Below are 19,520 nucleotides of genomic sequence, written 5' to 3' on the forward strand. Positions count from 1 at the left end.
TAGCCAGGAAATCAGAAGACGCTTACTTCTTGGGAGGAGAGCAATGTCCAGTCTCGATAAAATAGTAAAGAGTAGAGACATCAGACTGGCAACAAAGATCCGCCTAGTCAAAGCCATGGTATTCCCTGTAGTAACCTACGGATGTGAGAGCTGGACCTTAGGGAAGGCTGAGCGAAGGAAGATCGATGCTTTTGAGCTGTGGTGCTGGAGGAAAGTGCTGAGAGTGCCTTGGACTGCGAGAAGATCCAACCAGTCCATCCTCCAGGAAATAAAGCCCGACTGCTCACTGGAGGGAAAGATACTAGAGACAAAGTTGAAGTACTTTGGCCACATCATGAGGAGACAGGAAAGCCTAGAGAAGACAATTATGCTGGGGAAAGTGGAAGGCAAAAGGAAGAGGGGCCGACCAAGGGCAAGATGGATGGATGGCATCCTTGAAGTGACTGGACTGACCTTGAAGGAGCTGGGGGTGGTAACGGCCGACAGGGAGCTCTGGCGTAGGCTGGTCCATGAGGTCACGAAGAGTCGGAGACGACTGAACGAATGAACAACAACAACTCATAATACTATGAGCTTTTAAATATTATATGTTTACTTGCAAAAGAAATTATGCTACCTAACATTTTTATTACTGTCTGAATTTAAAAAAGACTCCCCACAGGCAAACGAGGAAGACACATATAGGCATAAGGAGTTTTGCTCAAATTAATAGGATTGCCATCTAGCCTGATGTCTTCAAGGGATTTACGGATATATGAATAATCTTTCATTTTGCAGAAAGTATCTTCATGCATTTCTTGTATGTTGTTATTCTGAAAAGGAAAGTGAAATATTGATGAAGACTTATACAATTCAATATACAGGCAGTCATTGAGTTACAAACATCTGACTTACAAACGGCTCATAGTTCCGAACAGGAGTGAGACAACAGGAAGTGAGATAAATTTACTATGAAAAGAGTTGTCATGGGGAAAAAGTGTCTCCACTGAAGCTTTCCCATCAAACCTTGCTTTCAAAATTCAGTTCTCACAGGGATAGAAAGTGAGGTGAAATCTTCTGAACAGGGGCACAGACAGCAAAACAAATACCACAGGGGTGTTAACACTTTCCTATGCTATTCAAAGCACACACACACAAATATAGACTAACAGAGAGATAGAAATGATAGATAAATGGAGTTACACTTTCATACAAATTCAACTTAAGAACAAACATACAGATCCTATCTTGTTTGTAACTTGGGGTTTGCCTGTGTACACTTCCTACCTGTAAACTGGGCAAAGTGCAGTTTACAGACCTTACTTGTGTCCTCCTGAAACCCCACATCAACAGAAGTTTGGATCATTTTTTTTTTTGCACCCAAATCAAACAGAAAGCTCCCTAAGGGCATGGAAACACAAATATGATTCCACCTCCACACCAGAACCTTATATTAACTTCCATGTTCTTGTTCACTCCCTTCCCAAAATTGTGATAGGAATTCAAAGGAATGCAGGAGGTACTGATCATGACACTGAAGTATTTGCTTGTGGGGGTGCAGCTTGTGGGGAGTTATTGGGAAGAATTGGCCCCTGACCTTCATGCATTTGCCTACATCTATGCTGTTGTCAGCATAATCTCCAATTTAGAGTGATCTTAAACTGAACCCATCAAAGGATTTAGTTGACAAGATTTATTCTGACATGGTTTTTTGCCTTCTGATGAGACTGAAAAGAGTGTGACTTGCTCATGGTTATCCAGGGCATTTCTATGATTAAATGGTTATTCCAATCCTGGTGGTTTACAAATAATGAGTTAACAATAACAGAAGGCTGACCAGGGCCACATAACAGAATTTCAGTAATAGATGTTATTTGTCACTTTCAGAGCTATAACATTTCAAGATTTGTTGTCAAAATTCAACACATGTGAATTACAACTACAGATTTATTTAAGACAAAATAGCCACACCGGTCTGTTTCACAATTTAAAAGAGGAAGTATGCATGTGTCGAAAGGCTGCTAAATTTGCTGTCAATTATCTGTCAAGCATGAAAGCAATACATCCTGCTTTCTGGAAAATTAGTTCTGTTGACAGCAGAGTCTTTTCTCACAGAAACTTTGTTGTTTTGTTGTTGTTGATTCAGGCCCCTTCTACAATGCCATATAAAATCCAAATTATCTGGTTTGAACTGAATTATATAGCAATGTAGACTCTTATAATCCAGTTCAAAGCAGATAATTTGATTTTATATGCTAATTATGGATGGAGCCTCAGAGCCATAGCTTTCCTGCCTTGAAATGTGGTCTTCATCTTTTCCCACTGCCTTCTACCTTTCTAAGCATTATTGTCTTTTCTATTGAGTCATATCTTCTCGTGAATGGTTCAAAGTAAGGCAGTCTCAGTTTACTCATCTTGGTTTTTAGGAGTGTTTAGGCCTGATTTGCTCTAGAACCAGCCTAGTCACATTCTTAGTTATCCATGGTATCTGCTGAACTCTTTTCTAGCACATTTGAAATGAGTTGATTCTGTCTCTCTCAACTTTCTTCACTGTCCAGCTTTCACTGACATACATAGACATGAAAAATGTAATGGGATGGATCACCCTAAATTTAGTATTAAATAATCTATCTTGTTACTTCAGGACCTTGTCTAGTTTTTTCATAGTTGTCCTTTCAAGTTATTGGGCTTGTCTATACAAGCCCAAACCCCAAGACTCATCCTGAATAGATTGCTGGCTCTCATTATGATGCACAGTGGCTTCTAGTGAGTTTCATGGGTTTCTTTCTATTTTAAACCAACTCTGACCCACTTTTAGCAAAATCAGAAGATGTATTAAATATTTATGGACTGAAATCTGAAAAAAAAAACTTTTGGTAAAAGAAATCAGATGTTTTGAATATGCTAACTCTTTGTTTCCTTTTTGAGTATTAATATCTAATCTGGGATGCTAGTATAGGTTTGGGTTGTTGTAGGTTTTTTTCGGGCTACATGGCCATGTTCTAGAGGCATTTTCTCCTGATGTTTTGCCTGCATCTATGGCAAGCATCCTCATCAATATACTTATCCATCGATATATTAATCATTGATAGTTGTTGCCCACCTGAAGATGAAGTGATTGGAGATTTTCAGGGAGTGGAAGTGGGATATGATCTAAGTTGTTATCAGTGATATAAAGGTAATGCAACTCCGACATATCCTAGAAACAATAAGCAAACAAACAAAACAAATTTAGTTTATGCAGAGATTCTCTAAATTTGTGTAGAAACATCTATACCTTTCAGTGAATCAGTGAGTATCAAAACAAAAACTTGTTCCTAATGACATCATATCCTTGCAAACCATTTTATACCTATTGGATCCATAAGTAAACTAAAATGTCTTTCCAACTTTGGACCTTATGGCTTGAAACTGAGCATGCTTTCATCAGATGTTACTTTGTCTTGCAGAGGTTGTTTCACATTATGATCTTGTGCAATGATTCCATTGACAAAGATATGACAATGCTACCCTCCTGAAAATAGAACCATTTCACAATGCCTAAATTGTGTGAGAGGAAGGCAACTGTGTAGTCCCCTTTTGGTTTATAACATTGTAAATTCCCAACAGGATGCCAGTCTTAGGTTCCTTAGACCCCATCTATACTGATCATTTAATGCAATTTCAAACTGGTATTGAAGGAAGTGGTTTCACTGTGCAGATGATTGCATAGGAAATCTTGCAACCAGTTGAGGTCTGGGTAGTGACTACACAAACCACAAGAGGTAAAACATCATTTTTAAAGCTCCTTTGCATAAAAATAAATAAGTAACCCCACAAATGTGGAAATAACCACTCTGTCGAGTTTCTGAGCTACTGGTGCACATTAAGGTCTTTCTTTTGCACACTTTTTGGGGAGTTTGTTGTCTGGCTGCCACAGTTTGAAGCTAGCATTGAACTACATTCAATGGTTAGTGTAAATGGTACTTTACAAATAATGGGTCTAGTTTCCCCCCAAAACTGTAAATAATCCAATTTATAACTTACTTTAAATGCTTCCTGCTTTATCCCCTTGCGACCCAATATGTTGTTACTAATATCAATAAAAGTAAGGGTTGGTGGTAATTCTGGAAGCTGCCTTATCCTATTATCTCGAAGTATTAGCTCCCGAAGTTGTGGCAGATTTCTGAAGGCATCTTCATCCATTTCAGATATAACATTAGAAGTCAAATCAATCCTTTTTAAGTGGCCTAGCCAGAAAAAAATAAGTAGGAAAATAATTAGAATGTTCTTAAAATGTAGGGGTTTTTTTTTTTTGCTTTAAAAACAAAAACTAGAAAAGTTACTCTTTTTTAAAAAAGATAGAGATCATTACTCTTTTTAAAAAGATAGAGATCATTATAGTAGTTCTAATTATCAATTAGGCTATAATTTAACTAAGAGGTATATATGCTTCTATTTCATTACAAGCTAATTCCTAAAATAAGCTATAGTGACAATTATTGTCAGCATTGATTCATACTCAGGTTAGCAAAGTCATCTCTGTTGACCTTCTTGACTCTATTGTAGCGGGAGTAGAAATGGGTGGTTTCCTTGGGCAAGGGTGGAAGAGCCTCGAGTTCACGATCATCGCAGTACACAGAAGTACCCATACAGGTACAGAGAAGACAAGTTGGAAGGCCTAAAAATGAAATGGAAATTTAATTTGAAGTACAAAGCTGAACTGGCATATTCATAGAATCATAGAACAATAGAGACCACATGGGCCATCTAGTCCAACCCACTTCCATGTAGGAAAAGCACAAAGTACCCCCCAATAGATCCAGAATCTGTTTAAAAGCTTCCAAGGAAGGAGCATCCACCATACTCTGAGGCAGAGAGTTCCACTGCTGAACACCTCTTACAGTCAGGGAGTTCTTCCTAATGTTCAAATGGAATCTCCTTTCCTGTAATTTGAACCCATTGCTCCAAATCCTAGTCTCCGGGTCAGCAGAAAACAAGCCTGCTCCCTCCTCTTTATGGCATCCTTTCACATATTTATATATGGCTATCAAGTTTCCTCTCAACTTTCACTTCTTCAGAATTTTGTGGTATGAACTGTATGCATAGCATGTCTTTTTGTTGTCACATGTATAGCACAAGGCTACTCCTTTTTAATGGCTGTTCAAGGCTAACAAGCACATGCCTGGGAGCAACAGTACAGCTGATCAATGTGTTTGTGTGGGTATGAAGTTGCACTTGGAAGTATTCTAGTTGCACATCTATAAAGAAGACCTTGTGGGAAGAGGTGGGTTTTTCCTTTCATGACACCCTCGAATGTAGTTGTTGTAACTGAGGATTTGGAGATCATATACCACCAATAGGACTCTACTTTATTTAATGTAGGATCCACCTTGAAAAGTCTGATACATATACTACGATCAATACATATATCATTGTGGAGCTTCTTTGCCTTAGTTCTGTGCACACAAAATCAATGTATAGGCCAAAGTCAGTCTGTGGGTTCTTGTGGCTGTAAGTAGACAATAGACATGTACCTAATAATGAAACCTTCCCCATTATTTTAATAGACTTTTCCACTCAGATGAACACTGACATTTGGCCAGATCTGGTTAGTATATGTTATTCTCTAATTAATGGGCTGATTTATTTGTTATTTGTATATAGCTTTCCCCCAATTGTGATGGTCATGCCTACTGGATATGTTCATGGCATTTAACGACTGCATGGCTTTCCTCATTTTGTGAAATAGTATTAGCTAGACAACCTCAATTATCTAAAAAAGACACAGAGCAAATAAAAATGCTTTAAGGTTTTAAATGAGTACTACTGTTAGAATATGAGCCAAAAAATGGGTTCCTAACATGTAGAGTAGAAATGTATAGAATCCTACACCTGGCCTGGAGTGCAGTACTGTGGACCGGCCCCAGGGACAGCCAGACCATCCAGCAGGTCTGAATCCAGTTTGGCACCAGTGGACAGACATCCTTACCTTTGTGGTCCTGTTGCCATCATAGGCTTGGCCATGGACCTCCAAAGAGCTCGTGGCCATCCCTTGCATCTTTGCTGACGTTAGCAAAATCACTTACAGGAGTCTGAAAGGAGAGAGGTATAGGAGTGGATTGATGCCCCCTCCCTTGCAGAATCATGCCAATGCCTTTGCTAATGATGGTAAAGGTACTCTGGGCACCCAGGAGTTCTTCAAGGCTTCATAGGTGCACTGTAATGGCAACAGGATTTCAAAGTAAGTGCTATCCTCTTGTCCCTTCACCATGAAGAGCCCAGGGAAATTGGGCTAGTTCCAATTGAGAAATGTGGGGCTGCTCCGGAACTTCAAAGAAGCTCAAGTGTATTTCTAGCTGTTGCCTAATGCAGAGCACAACCGGAGCCACAAAGCCTATTCTCACACACTCTGAGTTTGGGTGCCCATGTAGATTGGCCTTAAGTTATATTCACTTCCTTAGACTTTCTATGAAAGTGGGTATTGCATGGAAAACGTTCTTAAATTTCCTGCATGTACATTTAATCAATTTTTGTCATTTTCTTCACTTAAATTACATGGACATTAGGAAAGGCATCTGGATGACTCTGGGAGGGAAGGGGGAGCACCCCTCTCCTATACCCCTCTCCTCTCAGACTCATGCAGGTGCCTTTGCTAATGCAGGAAGGATACAATAGAGCTGTTTAAATTAAATAACATTGACAAACTAACAGTAATCAATCAAGTTTTTTTATTGTTTAGGACATGTTGCTTCTATTCAATCAATCATATAATGTATAATAAAACTATCTGCAGTCTTTTATAATGATGGTGAGAGATGACTCTGTCTATTATTATTATTATTATTATTATTATTATTATTTCTTATCCACCTCTCACCATAGCTTGAGGCAGGTTACAACATTGCTAAAACACATAAAACACATACACATTTAGTCAGTGTTAGGTGGCTACCTCACACTGCAGAGGCTAGAGGTTGGGAGGCTGGTTGTCTGTGATAACAGTTGTTGTTCTGCACTCCTTTAACTGTTGTTTTCAGGTGTACTGGAAGATATTGCCCTTTTAGTAAGGCTATATATGTGGTTAGTTTCTATACCAGTAAAGATGCTGGTGGGATCCATCTTGCCATGTAACATATCTTGGGTTAGTTAAACAAAGATTTCTTCTGCATTTATGCACTTATACACTAGACTTGCACACAGATTTGTTTTGGCTGTTTGTCTTCTGTTTCTTTAGCTTGTTTGAATGGCCATAACAGCAAGGGCATAGTCGCCATGTTCTTTTTTTGTTGTTTAAAATGGCCCACATGGCTGCTGGGCACACCTTCCCTTCTATTTGGGAGCACATGGTACACAGAGAGGCTGCTGCATGTTCGCATGGAGTTTCCCTGTGAGCCCTACTTGTTGAGCCAGTCAAAGAATGACAGGTAATGCCTTATGCAAACTGTGTTTATTTCATGGGGGGAGTGTCTCCATTTCTCAGTTGCATCCTGATTGAAGTCTAGAGAGAGGTGCTTCAGTCCGATTGTCTTGTTCTCGCGCTCAGCTTTAGCTTTTGGCTTGACTTCTAGCATTGATTTTTTTATTTTCCTTTATTTTCTTTATTCTTTATTTAGTAGTACTGGAAGTTTGAAAGTGTGGGTGGGCTGGTGCAAGGCGTTTGTGGGTGTGCTTTTCTTTTAGGGTAATCCCGAGCTTTGAGTTGCCTTTTAGCCTCTACTAAAGCCTTTAACTTCTTCTCTTATCGCTCCTCCCTCGTCTCTTTCATCACTTTTAAAAGATCATTATTTTTATTCAGAATTATAGGAATTCCAGCAAACAGCAAATTATCATTCTCAGAAAAACTACTTACTTACCTACCTACCAAAACTTACCACGAATATCTAATAATTTCTGGTTCATATGGGAGTGTTTTTCTAATAAGGGACATGCTGCTTGCTTGCTTGTGGATGGCAGGTAGCTGGCCTCTTGCATTATGTTGTGAAAACAAGAAATCAAACTGCAAAAGCTTTGGAAGAAGTTACTGTTGTTTATTTATTATAGTAAAGAAAGTGTAATTGTAATAGTGGGTGGGCTGTGTGATGTGTATCTTTGACATTTGACAGGAAGGAATGCTACTCTGTTGCTGGTTCTGGAGAAGTTAAAGGTGGGACCAACGGGGGATACCTTTTTGGGAATTTTTTAAGGAGATATTATTTCTAGAAAGAAAAAATCCTAAAAATCAGAAGATGACCCAAACATTATGAAACTTGTTGGACTAGCAGTGGTAGATGTCTACTCCAAGTATGGCGATTTTCATCCTGATAGTCCTGAAAATGATGGGAAGGAGAGCCCATGAAGCTTCCCATTGCTGCCAATGGACTAGATCTAGCTGCATTTTTCAGCTGCAGATCTAAAACGGCTCTTGGGCTACCTGCTTGTTTATGGGAGGTATGTGAAAAAGCCCCTCCCCCCAAAAAACTGGGTAGCAGAAATGGATCGAGGTTCAGCCAAAATACACAAGCCTATTCTGTACTACTTAAATGAACTTTTTTTGCCCTTGCCAGATTCCTCAGGCCATATCCATGATGACCAGACTATATTATAGCCTGAGGAACTGTGCCCTCCCTTCAAAACTTAATAAAGTTGCTTACATTTAGTTTAGTAACCAGCATGCTTTTTTGATGATTTTTGCGGAAATTGATTTTTCCCCTTTGAGATTTCAATTTCCTCAGAATTGTTTTTAATTATCATTTCTGATGCAGAACAATGACATCAGGAAAGGTTTCAATCATCCCTGGAGCTAAAATTGTTTGAAACCTGTGGATTATTAAACAAAGCATATAACTACAGCTGACTGAACATTAAAAAGAGATCTGAAGCATTTAATCTAATTTACGAAAGATTTTTAGTAACAGGTGTGCTGATATAATTGGAAAGAACTCTTCATTTCTATGTTGCCTTAGGAACCACAATAGGAAAACAGTAATATCAGTGTACGGTGAATATGACAATGATTTTGGGTAAAGAAGAAAAATGGAAGACTATCACACATTTCTGGAAAATGTTGCATACAAATTTTTGGTCTATAGTTGTTTGTGTTAATACATTATATATGAACCTTTGGCATTGATCAAAAAGCAACAAACATATTATATATAGCATTACTAATTAAAAACCCATGCTACCTTATTAGCAGTGAAGGGTATATTTGGTGGCATAAGTATTTTGTCCTTCCCATCCCCAAATTACCCATTATATTAACTTTATTATGCTCAGTTTGTACTCCAGGTGTAAGGCATCTCATTTACCCAGTTCCCTTTCTAATGCTTATCTTTTTCCAATCACTATTTCTTTTCTTATTCCTCTTCCCGTTTTCTTATCACCTTTATTCTAATTACTGCATGGGTTGGAATATATGACCCTAGCATCTCCTTTCAACACTGAAATTATGTTATTCTAATTCAGAGTCCCCCAAAGTCTCATGATGCTTTCTTTTCATATTGCATTGTCCAGAACACTTGTCTGTTTAGAACCCGACTCTCGGCATTAATCCCAATAAAAGAGGGTGGACCCTCATTCTCATCTCATCCTTGTTCTCATCTTGCACCTTCAGTGGTGGTTTGGACTCTTTGAAAGCTGCTATTTCTTGAACTTGACATGAAAGCCACCAGATCTCTTCACTCTTCAAAGGTAGATGTTTGTGTTTCCATAGTTCTTTTCAACTATTTCTCAGCACATCCACTATGCTCACAATATGTTTGGAGGGTTTAATACAAAATGCTATTCCTAAGACCTGTTCTTATATTTTGACACAACCTATCAAAAAGTGACAAAAGAAATCTCCCAGGAAATGGCACTGTCCCTAAGGACGGTTCATCTTATTTTTGTTGATAATGAGAGTAGGGTCTAATCATATGCAAATATTGAAATATACACTGTGGTTGTCTTAACTTCATTTTTATATCACCAGTGGTTTAGATTTTCAATAATTTATTTCACGTTTCAGGTGTTCGTAAGGAACAAATGATATTTTAATATAATGTTGCAATTTCATTGCTTCTAAATTACCTATCAGGAATTTAGAAGTAATGAAATTAATCTAAAGTACAAAGAATACATGAAGATCTTCCAAAGAGTCCAAAGATAAATGCTGAATTCAGTTAGTTGAAGACCCCAAATCTTTGCTAAATATATGGAAGATGACAATAAAGTTTCCTAATTTTCTTTCACAAACCTTCATGTGTATGTGGGCCAAGAACTCCTGGTTCATGGGGTGAAGACCCATCAATGAGTTTGGGTGTGGAAGCTTCTTCTTCTGTATCTTCTGGTAAAGGTGAAGGCAAATAAACCTCCCCTGTTATGTATGGTAAAATAGTTCCAATTTCTGTCTAAATAGAAAAACACATATATTAAGTAATCCAATCTATTTTCAGTAAGTTTGGATGTAATTGGAGTAGGTTATAACTGGAGGTTCCATTGCTGCTGGGTTACCTATAGAAAAAAAAAGGGGGGGGGTGAAATGTTCAAAAATGTGTTTCCTCTGGTACCATGTCCATTTGGTCACCAAGTTTAAGAAAGCAAGATTTGGTTAATACAAGATGACTGTGTCTTGGTAAGAAATTTTATGCCACCTTTGAGGAAATATAGAACATGTGTATGAAGTATGCATTTTAATTCTAAATTCTGGGAAATGAAACATTTGCAATTTCTGAGATAGGATGTACCATTCATCATCTTGCTGCCTTGACCTTCCTGTTCCAAAGCTGGAGTCACATTCTTTGAATAAATCTGTTTGTTTCTCAATAATATCTATTATGCATGAGCCCATGTCGTTTCTTACAAGAAATCCCTAAATCACTGGCCTTTTTAAAAAGATAATTCACATAGGCTTTATTTCTTTCTCATCAGAGAAAAAAAATGTTAGAAACAATTAGGTCATTATATAAATAATTGCTTCAATATTTGTGGATGCCCAACACAGTCTAATAAAAGTGTAGTATTTTGAGTATTGGTCTAGGACACTGGGAGACCAGGGGTTGAATCCCCACTTAGCCATGGAAACTGCAATAACTGTAAAGGAGTCTGAAGCTTGTGAATCTTGAACTTAGCTCTCTTTCCCACTGTTTTTGAACTGGAGGAGACGTTGAGAGGCAATTTGCACAATATTGTACAGTGTACTGGTCTGCTGTTCAAGAGTAGAGTCTTTCTAAGTATATATAGGTTTTATAGGATACCTATAATCAGGCATGTAGCCGGGGGGGGGGGGGGGGGGGCTCGGGGGAGGAGCTTCACCCCCCCCCCCAAATTCTCATGGTGGTTCGTGAAAAGGCCTTACTGGTGCATTACTTAAACTGTTATGTTTATTCATATCATGATCTGATCACCATACTCAATATATCCCATATGCATGGGGGTATTGGGGTAATGATACAAAAGGTTTGCTAGGGTAGACCCTCTTTCACTCAGACTCAGCCCCCCCCCGAAACTCAGCCCCCCCGAACCCCCCCCCCCCCGAAAAATTCTGCCCCCCCCCCCGAAACAAAATCCTGGCTACAGGCCTGCCTATAATTAAAAATGGTTGATCATTTTGGATTTTTCTTCTTCCCCATCTTTTTTAAAATATGAAATCTCAAGTACTTTCCATCAAATTTATGGTGCAATTTTTGAATGTTGGAAAGGTATTATTTTTAAAAAAAACAAGTAGAATTTGATCATTAAATCAATAAACAGAAGAGATTGAAAAAATAGTTTTATTAGGTTCTTGTGGGTTTTCTCGGGCTATAGAGCCATGTTCTAAAGGCATTTCTCCTGACGTTTCGCCTGCATCTATGGCAAGCATCCTCAGAGGTTGAGAAGGTCTGTTGGAAGTAGGAAAAATGGGTTTATATATCTGTGGAATGGCTGGGGTGGGGCAAGGAGCTCTTCCCTGCTGCAGTTAGGTGTGAATGTTTAGCTGATCACCTTCATTAGCATTTGAAGGCCTGCCTGAGTCTGGGAAAATCTGTTGCTGGGAGGTGTTAATCTGTGCCTGGTTTTTTCCTCTCTGTTGTTTAGCTGTTATAATTTTAGAGTTTTTTAATACTGGTAGCCAGATTTTGTTCATTTTCATGGTCTCTTCCTTTCTGTTGAAATTGTCCACATGCTTGTGGATTTCAATGGCTTCTCTGTGTAGTCTGACATGGTGGTTGTTGGTGTGGTCCAGCATTTCTGTGTTCTCAAATAATATGCTGTGTCCAGGCTGGTTCATCAGGTGCTCTGCTATGGCTGACTTCTCTGGTTGAAGTAGTCTGCAGTGCCTTTCATGTTCCTTGATGCGTGTCTGGGCGCTGCGTTTGGTGGTCCCTATGTAGACTTGTCCACAGCTGCATGGTATACGGTAGACTCCTGCAGAGGTGAGAGGATCCCTCTTGTCCTTTGCTGAACGTAGCATTTGTTGGATTTTCTTGGTGGGTTTGTAGATTGTTTGTATGTTGTGTTTCCTCATCAGCTTCCCTATGCGATCAGTGGTTCCCTTGATGTATGGCAGGAACACTTTTCCTCTGGGTGGATCTTCATCTTTACTCTCGTGGCTTGTTCTTGGTCTTGCAGCTCTTCTGATGTCTGAGGTGGAGTATCCATTGGCCTGGAGAGCCCAGTTGAGGTGGTTCAGTTCATCTTGGAGGAGGTGGGGTTCGCAGATTCTTTTTGCACGGTCTGCCAAGGCTTTAATGGTGCTTCTTTTTTGACTTGGGTGATGGTTGGAGTTTTTATGTAGATATCTATCTGTGTGTGTGGGTTTTCTGTAGACGATGTGACCCAATTGTTGATCTGGTTTGCGGATGACTAGGACATCTAGAAAAGGCAGTCTTCCTTCATTTTCTTTTTCCATGGTGAACTGGATGTTTGGGTGGATGCTGTTAAGATGGTCCAGGAACCTGTTGAGTTCTTCTTCTCCATGGCTCCAAATGGTGAAGGTGTCATCCACATATCTGAACCATATCGTGGGCTTTTTGATTGCTGTTTCCAGGGCTTGTTCTTCAAAGTGTTCCATGTAGAAGTTAGCTATGACCGGGCTGAGAGGGCTCCCCATAGCTACTCCATCTTTCTGTTCGTAGAATTCATTGTCCCACTGAAAGTAACTGGTGGTAAGGCAATGGTGAAACAGAGCCGTGATGTCTTCTGGGAACCTCTGGTTGATGAGTGCCATGGTGTCTGCTACCGGGACCATGGTAAATAGAGATACCACATCGAAGCTGATCAGTTTGTCGTTTGTATTTAGCTTGAGATTGCTGATTTTTTCTATGAAGTGGGCTGAGTCCTTGATGTAGTGTGTAGTGAGCCCAATATGGCTTTGTAACTGTGCAGCAAGAAATTTTGCTAGGTCGTATGTGGGGGATCCAATGGCACTCACGATGGGCCTGAGTGGGGTGGAGTCCTTATGGATTTTTGGGAGTCCATAAAGCCTGGGTGGATGGGCTTCCGATTTACATAGCTGTTGTCGTATGTCAAAGTTTATGGAGGAGTTCTTAATCAGGGTGTTGGTTTTCTTGGTTATTTTGGCAGTTGGGTCTTGCTTGAGTTTTTTGTATATAGTAGGGTCCAGGAGTTTTCTGATCTTCTCCTTGTATTGTTCTGTATGCATGATAACTGTGGCATTCCCCTTGTCTGCTGGCATAACGAGGATATCCGGATCTGAATTCAGTTCTCTGATGGCTTGTCTTTCTTTCCTAGTAATGTTACTGGAGGGAAGTTTTGCCTTTTTCAGGATCCTTGCTGTTTCTGCTCGTACTTCTTCTGCTTCCTCCTCGGGGAGGCGATAAATTGCTGATTCAACATTGGCAATGATGTTTTCTACTGGGATCCTGGTGGCGGTTACAGCAAAGTTTCCTCCTTTCGCTAGTATGGATACTTGGTTTTCAGAGAGTTGTCTGTCTGTCAGGTTGATGATGGTCCGTGATGTATCCAGTTCTGGTTTCAGCTGTTGCTTTTGGCGTTTGTGGAATTTTTGTTTTTGTCTGTTGGTGTGGACAGCCATGTTTTTCTCCATTTTTCTGTAAGTGAGGTTGTCTATTTTGTCCCAGTCCTGGGGATTCTTCTTCTGGCTGATGTTGATATGGAGGTGCAGCAATTCCTTGTCTGTGTTTGCGAGTTCTTTGCGGATGGTGTGAATTCTCTCTCGTAAGAGGTTGCGTTCTAGGCGGTCATAGATCCGATGAGCCTGTGGTGTTTTGAAAGTCCTTTTGATGAGCCTGTGGTGTTTTGAAAGTTTTATGGTCATATTCCACCACTAGATGGTGCATATGACTTAGAACACAAGGCTACTGTTTTACTGATTGTTGCATCTCTATCTCCATTTTTGAAACAATATCATATTCTTCTGGCATTTACTTTAATTTTAGATTTTATATTAAATATGTCGGACTCATTGGACCTTCTATTAGTAAGGATTTTATTCTCATACTAGATAATTTAAACTCAGAAAACTGGTATTAAAATGTAAGATACAACAAAACCTGAGAGCTATTTATTTTTAAATATGCAATTGCCAAATGTTCTGTATTTTCAGTGTGATGGAATTGACTAAGGAAGAAATAAGTTAATGATGAATTTACTACTACTTGAGAAGTACAAATTTGTTCCCAGATATTAAAGGCTTGTTTATACTGTAGTCACGAAATCCAGCTTACTAATAGACTGTGAGTGAGGTATTTTTGCTCTGCCTAACCCATCTCTTAGGATGCTTTCAGACAACAATTTAATGTGAGTGAAAATGAGTTAAGGTAACCCATTTTCACCCACATTGCTGTCCCCACACCCAACCCGCAAAATGGGGTTTTCCAGTTGAGTGTCCCCAGGCTCTCTTTGTAACTCCTAATGTGGTATGGGCCTTCTGCAGTCCTGGGGTTAGTTCCCACAGCCCTCTCAGTTCACCTGGCATTCAAAGAAATGAAATGATGTGCCAGGAGGCGGAGAGCCCCAGGAGAGATTTGGGCCACCCCCACCTCCTGGCACATCATTTCTACTCACTAAGAGACCTGCTGGAGAAGCCCAATTGTGCCCAATAAGTTTTTACTTATTTTAAGGGCTAGGGGGTGAGAAGCGGGGTGCCCTCCTCTGTTCTCTGGGCTTTTGGAAGCCTGAAGAACCAGATGGTCTGTGGGGATTGACCCCAGGACTGCAGAAGCAGTCCTGTGGGTCGGTCCCCACAGAGCCCATACCTCATTAGATCTAGGCCTTTCAGGATCTAATAGGGTTTCAAGTTAATCCTCTTTTACCTGAGGCATTGTTTGGCTGCATCAGGTAAAAGTCCAACAGGGCCCTTAGACTCAAAAGTTTGATAAAAGTTTGTATGTAGCTGATACATCACATAGTCCAACGTGTGATCCAATACAACAACCAGCATAGTGATCTTGTTTGCTGTGCACTAATCTTGTTGTGTTTCAAATAATAATTACATAAATTAGTACAAAACTGATTAAAATAGAAGGAGCACAAGCAGCTTAATATCTTTTGACCAAAAATGGGTAACAGCAACTGCATTTTCTGTAACCTCAAACAATTCTTTCTCTGAACATGAGGCAGGACATTGTGGACAAGTATACATATGCGGAGTTGTCTGTTATCCTCACACAAGTTGGAGGATTCATTTAAATAGTGCCATTTTGCCAGGTTGTCTTTTGATCTGCCCGTTCTACTCCTAAGTCAGTTCAGAGACTTCTAAGTTGCCCATTCTTGGTTTGCCCCTGGAGGCATACTCTCATAGGGTTCTATCCAATTATGATTTCCTGCTTTAGCTGCCCAGGTTTAACAACAACAACAACAACAACAACAACAACAGAATATTCTTCTCTTAGGGACAGATATGAAGGACAGTGATTAGATAACAAATTGTGAGGTAAGATACAACATGGTATGTGATGAGAAAGTTCCATCACTAATTTCCATTCCAGGACTAACTTGTATGATTTCTCTTTCTCAAGGGAAAGGCTTGATATTAAACAAGCATATCACGTTTACTAAACATTACTTCAACCATATAAAGCAGATATGCACATACCTCTGCTCTGAGGTCATGATGCACTGTGTTATTCCAAAATCTGAAACCCAAAAACTTCTGGTCCCAAATATTTCAAATAATAGAAACTTAACTTGTACTGACCTATTACCAGTGCTAGGCTGAACTGTCATCTGTAATGATATGGATTAATTGTTTCAGCATTCAGGAATCCCTCATATGTTGGTCTTGATTTTTTTATTCTTATATATCAGGAGCCTCTAGTGGTGCTTGGGCCATGTGTCTGTTGGTACAATGGTTCCTCTGCATCTGCACTCACTTTTGTAATGTACTTCTCAGTCATGATGAGGAGTACATTACAAATAGACTGAGATTTACCTTAAGTTCACATATCACAGAGGAAATAGTAGCTTAGAATTGGCATGGTATATATAATGGTAGCCATCTATTTTAGCTAATTAAAAAAGGAGAAACAAGGCAGCGGCTAGCTGTTGTTTGCTAGTAAAACATGTATAGAAACTGCTATGATGCAGACTTTTTAAAATATAGTGAAAATTTCTATGGAGCTTTAATTTCAAATTAAGTTTTGGCAGTTATGATTAACTTTTTTTGGACAGTGGTCTGTAACAGCTGCATGGCAAGCTTAGATTCTAACTATACAAATAATTGCTCTTCAGATTTTAACAATTATAGAGTAACTGCTTTTGGCAGACACAACTGTTGTAGGGTCCCTGTAGAAGGTGATGGGGAAAGAGTGATCCACAGTCTATCTGGTACCCATCCTCATTTCAGCAGACTTCACACCCATAACCATAATTTCTAAAGGGGCATTCTTTTTTTTTAAAAAAAACCCCTATCTATCTATCTATCTATCTATCTATCTATCTATCCATCATCTGCTCATGGAGGTTTCAAGAACTGAAGGATTAATAGTCTTAACTCCAAGCCAGCCGGAATTGCCCCCTCACTTTCAATAAATCCAAGTCACTCCCAGTTAGTATAGACATGCAAAATTATTTATTTACTTACTCACTTACTTACTTACTTACTTACTGTATTTGTATACTGCCTTTCTCAGCCTGTAGGTGACTCAAGGCAGTTAACAGGGCAAAATTCAATGCTTCCAATGTCATAAATACAATTAAAAACATAACATATTATAAAAACTTAACAAATCAATAAAATATAAATTCATAGTGTCTCCTTGTTAAAAACGTTGTCCGGACTCATTGTCTAGTTGTTCCATTTTCCTATGTCAGTTACTCTGCATTTGCAAACGCTTGTTCAAAAAGCCATGTCTTGACTTTTTCCGGAATGTTAAAAGGGAGGTGGCTGATCTAATATCTATAGGGAGGGCATTCCACAGCCAAGGGACCACCACTGAGAAGGCTCTGTCTCTCGTCTCCGCAAAATGTACTTGTGACAAAGGTGGTAATGAGAGCAGGGCCTTCTGAGACGATCTTAAGGTCCTAGATGGTTCATAAGGGGAGATACGTTCAGACATGTAAGTTGGGCCAGAACCATTTAGGGCTTTATAGGCTAAAGCCAGTACTTTGAATTGTGCCTGGTAGCAAACTGGCAGCCAGTGGAGCTGGCGCAACAGGGTAATTGTACACTCCCTGAGTGCCGCTCCTGTTAGCAATCTGGCTGCTGTTCGTTGGACCATTTGAAGCTTCCGGACAGTCTTCAAAGACAACCCCACGTAGAGAGCATTGCAGTAGTCTATACGGGAAGTAACCAGAGTGCAGACTACTGTGGTCAAGTTAGATTTCCCAAGGTATGGGAGCAGCTAGCACACAAGTTTTAACTGTACAAATGCTCCCCTTGTCACAGCCGAAACCTGGGGTTCCAGGCTCAGCAATGATCCAGGATCACACCCAAGCTGCAAACCCCCATCTTCAGGGGGAGGGTAACCCCATCCAACACAGGCTGTAACCCTATGCCCTGTTCGGCCTTACGACTGACCAGGAGTACTTATGTCTTGTCTGGATTCAGTTTCAATTTGTTTGCCCTCATCCAGATCATCACAGCGGCCAAGCATCAGTTCAGGACCCGAACAGCCTCCTTAGTAGCAGGTGGGAAGGAGTGATAGAGTTGGACATCATCTATGTACAGGTGACATCGCACCCCAAAACTCCAGATGATCTCCCCCAGCAGCTTCATGTAGATGTTAAACAACATGAGAAACAATATTGAACCCTGAGGAATCCCGCAAGACAGTGGGTGTGGGGTTGAACAGGAGTCTCCCAGTAACACTTTCTGGGTGCGACCTTTCAGAAAGGACCTGAGCCACTGTAGAACAGTGCCTCCCAGACCCATTCTGGCAAGGTGTCCCAGAAGGATATCATGGTTGATGGTATCGAAGGCTGCTGAGAGGTCTAGCAGAACCAACCCTGTCTAGCTCTCGGCGTAGATCATCAACTAAGGTGACCAAGGCTGTCTTGGTTCCATTTCCCGGTCTAAAGCCAGACTGCCTGATCCAGATACTCCATGTCTTCCAAGAATACCTGGAGTTGTGAGGCCACCACACGTTCCAGACTTTGCCCAAAAAGTGGAGGATTGGAACCAGGCAGATAGCTGACAAATTGAGTGGAGTCCAGTAATGGTTTCTTCAACAGCAGTTTTATTACAACTTGTTTTAAGCTTGCTGGAATATTGCCTTCCCGAATTAGAGATTACTGGGGTGCAGTAGTCTCTAGGAATGGACATCGAAATCAACCCTCTACCCTCACTAAAATACTAAACCCTGCTGGAAAACAAAACAAAAAGAATGCGGGGAAGGGGATATGAGGTTATGATACCATAACAATATGAAAATCAGTTAATCTGGATCCTAAGATGTAAAGTCAAATATGAAATAAGCATTCCTGGTAAAGCAGTTGATCCAATAATAAATCTGTTTATGACTACAATTCTCCACCTTGCCATTTACATACAAGTGAATGAAATTATGATGTTTCTGATGATACATGAATAGGACCATGGTATGGCATCATAAGAGCATTTTACTACATTTTAATGTGTGCAAATATTGTTTTACAGTTTACTAGGATAAGGCAGGCAAAGAAAGCTGGGGAACACCAGCTTTTTTTTTTAAAGAAAGCTGGGACATACCATATGTTTTGTACTTTACCTTTCATGGCAGACAGGAATGTTATTCAACAGAACCATGTTTTGCAAACAACCAAGGAGTTTACTACTGAGTTGGCATGTGTGGTATTCAGATTTGCTTTGTATTCTTGCTGGGGAAAACTCCACATCATGAAGAATTATATCTGACCTGTCTAATCTTCCCTTGACCTGCCCCTCACCCTTAGCCTCAACCACTGCCAGTACGCACCTTTCAAGACCTCTCCCATATTTGGAATTTAGTTGAACACCACCAGCAAAAATCCCATCTCAAGTATGTAGGATGATGCTATAAGAGTGTCCATTCAAATTAGTGACCCATAGACCAGTGCTGGTTTATTAGCCAATGGTTGTTAGTCCTAGCTGAGTTTACAGGAAGGAAAGAATCAGTTGTAGCCAATACACATAAATATGGTGTAGTCACTGTCACCATGATGGAAAAAAACTTGCTGATCCA

General features: G+C 39.9%; 1 protein-coding gene across 1 annotated transcript in view; it reads right to left on the reverse strand.

Moving 5' to 3' along the window:
- Window positions 1-545: 545 nt before the first annotated feature.
- Window positions 546-19,520, reverse strand: part of EPYC (epiphycan) — a 39,173-nt gene continuing 20,198 nt past the window's right edge. The window contains exons 3-7 of the mRNA XM_060777336.2: window positions 10,175-10,328; window positions 4,481-4,639; window positions 4,006-4,208; window positions 3,083-3,178; window positions 546-812 (exon numbers count right to left, since the gene is read on the reverse strand). Coding sequence (XP_060633319.2) covers window positions 642-812; window positions 3,083-3,178; window positions 4,006-4,208; window positions 4,481-4,639; window positions 10,175-10,328 — 783 coding nt within the window. The 3' untranslated portion in view covers window positions 546-641. The remainder of the gene's footprint in view (window positions 813-3,082; window positions 3,179-4,005; window positions 4,209-4,480; window positions 4,640-10,174; window positions 10,329-19,520) is intronic.

Source organism: Anolis sagrei, chromosome 5 (assembly GCF_037176765.1).
Source record: "Anolis sagrei isolate rAnoSag1 chromosome 5, rAnoSag1.mat, whole genome shotgun sequence".
Classification (NCBI taxonomy): domain Eukaryota; kingdom Metazoa; phylum Chordata; class Lepidosauria; order Squamata; family Dactyloidae; genus Anolis; species Anolis sagrei.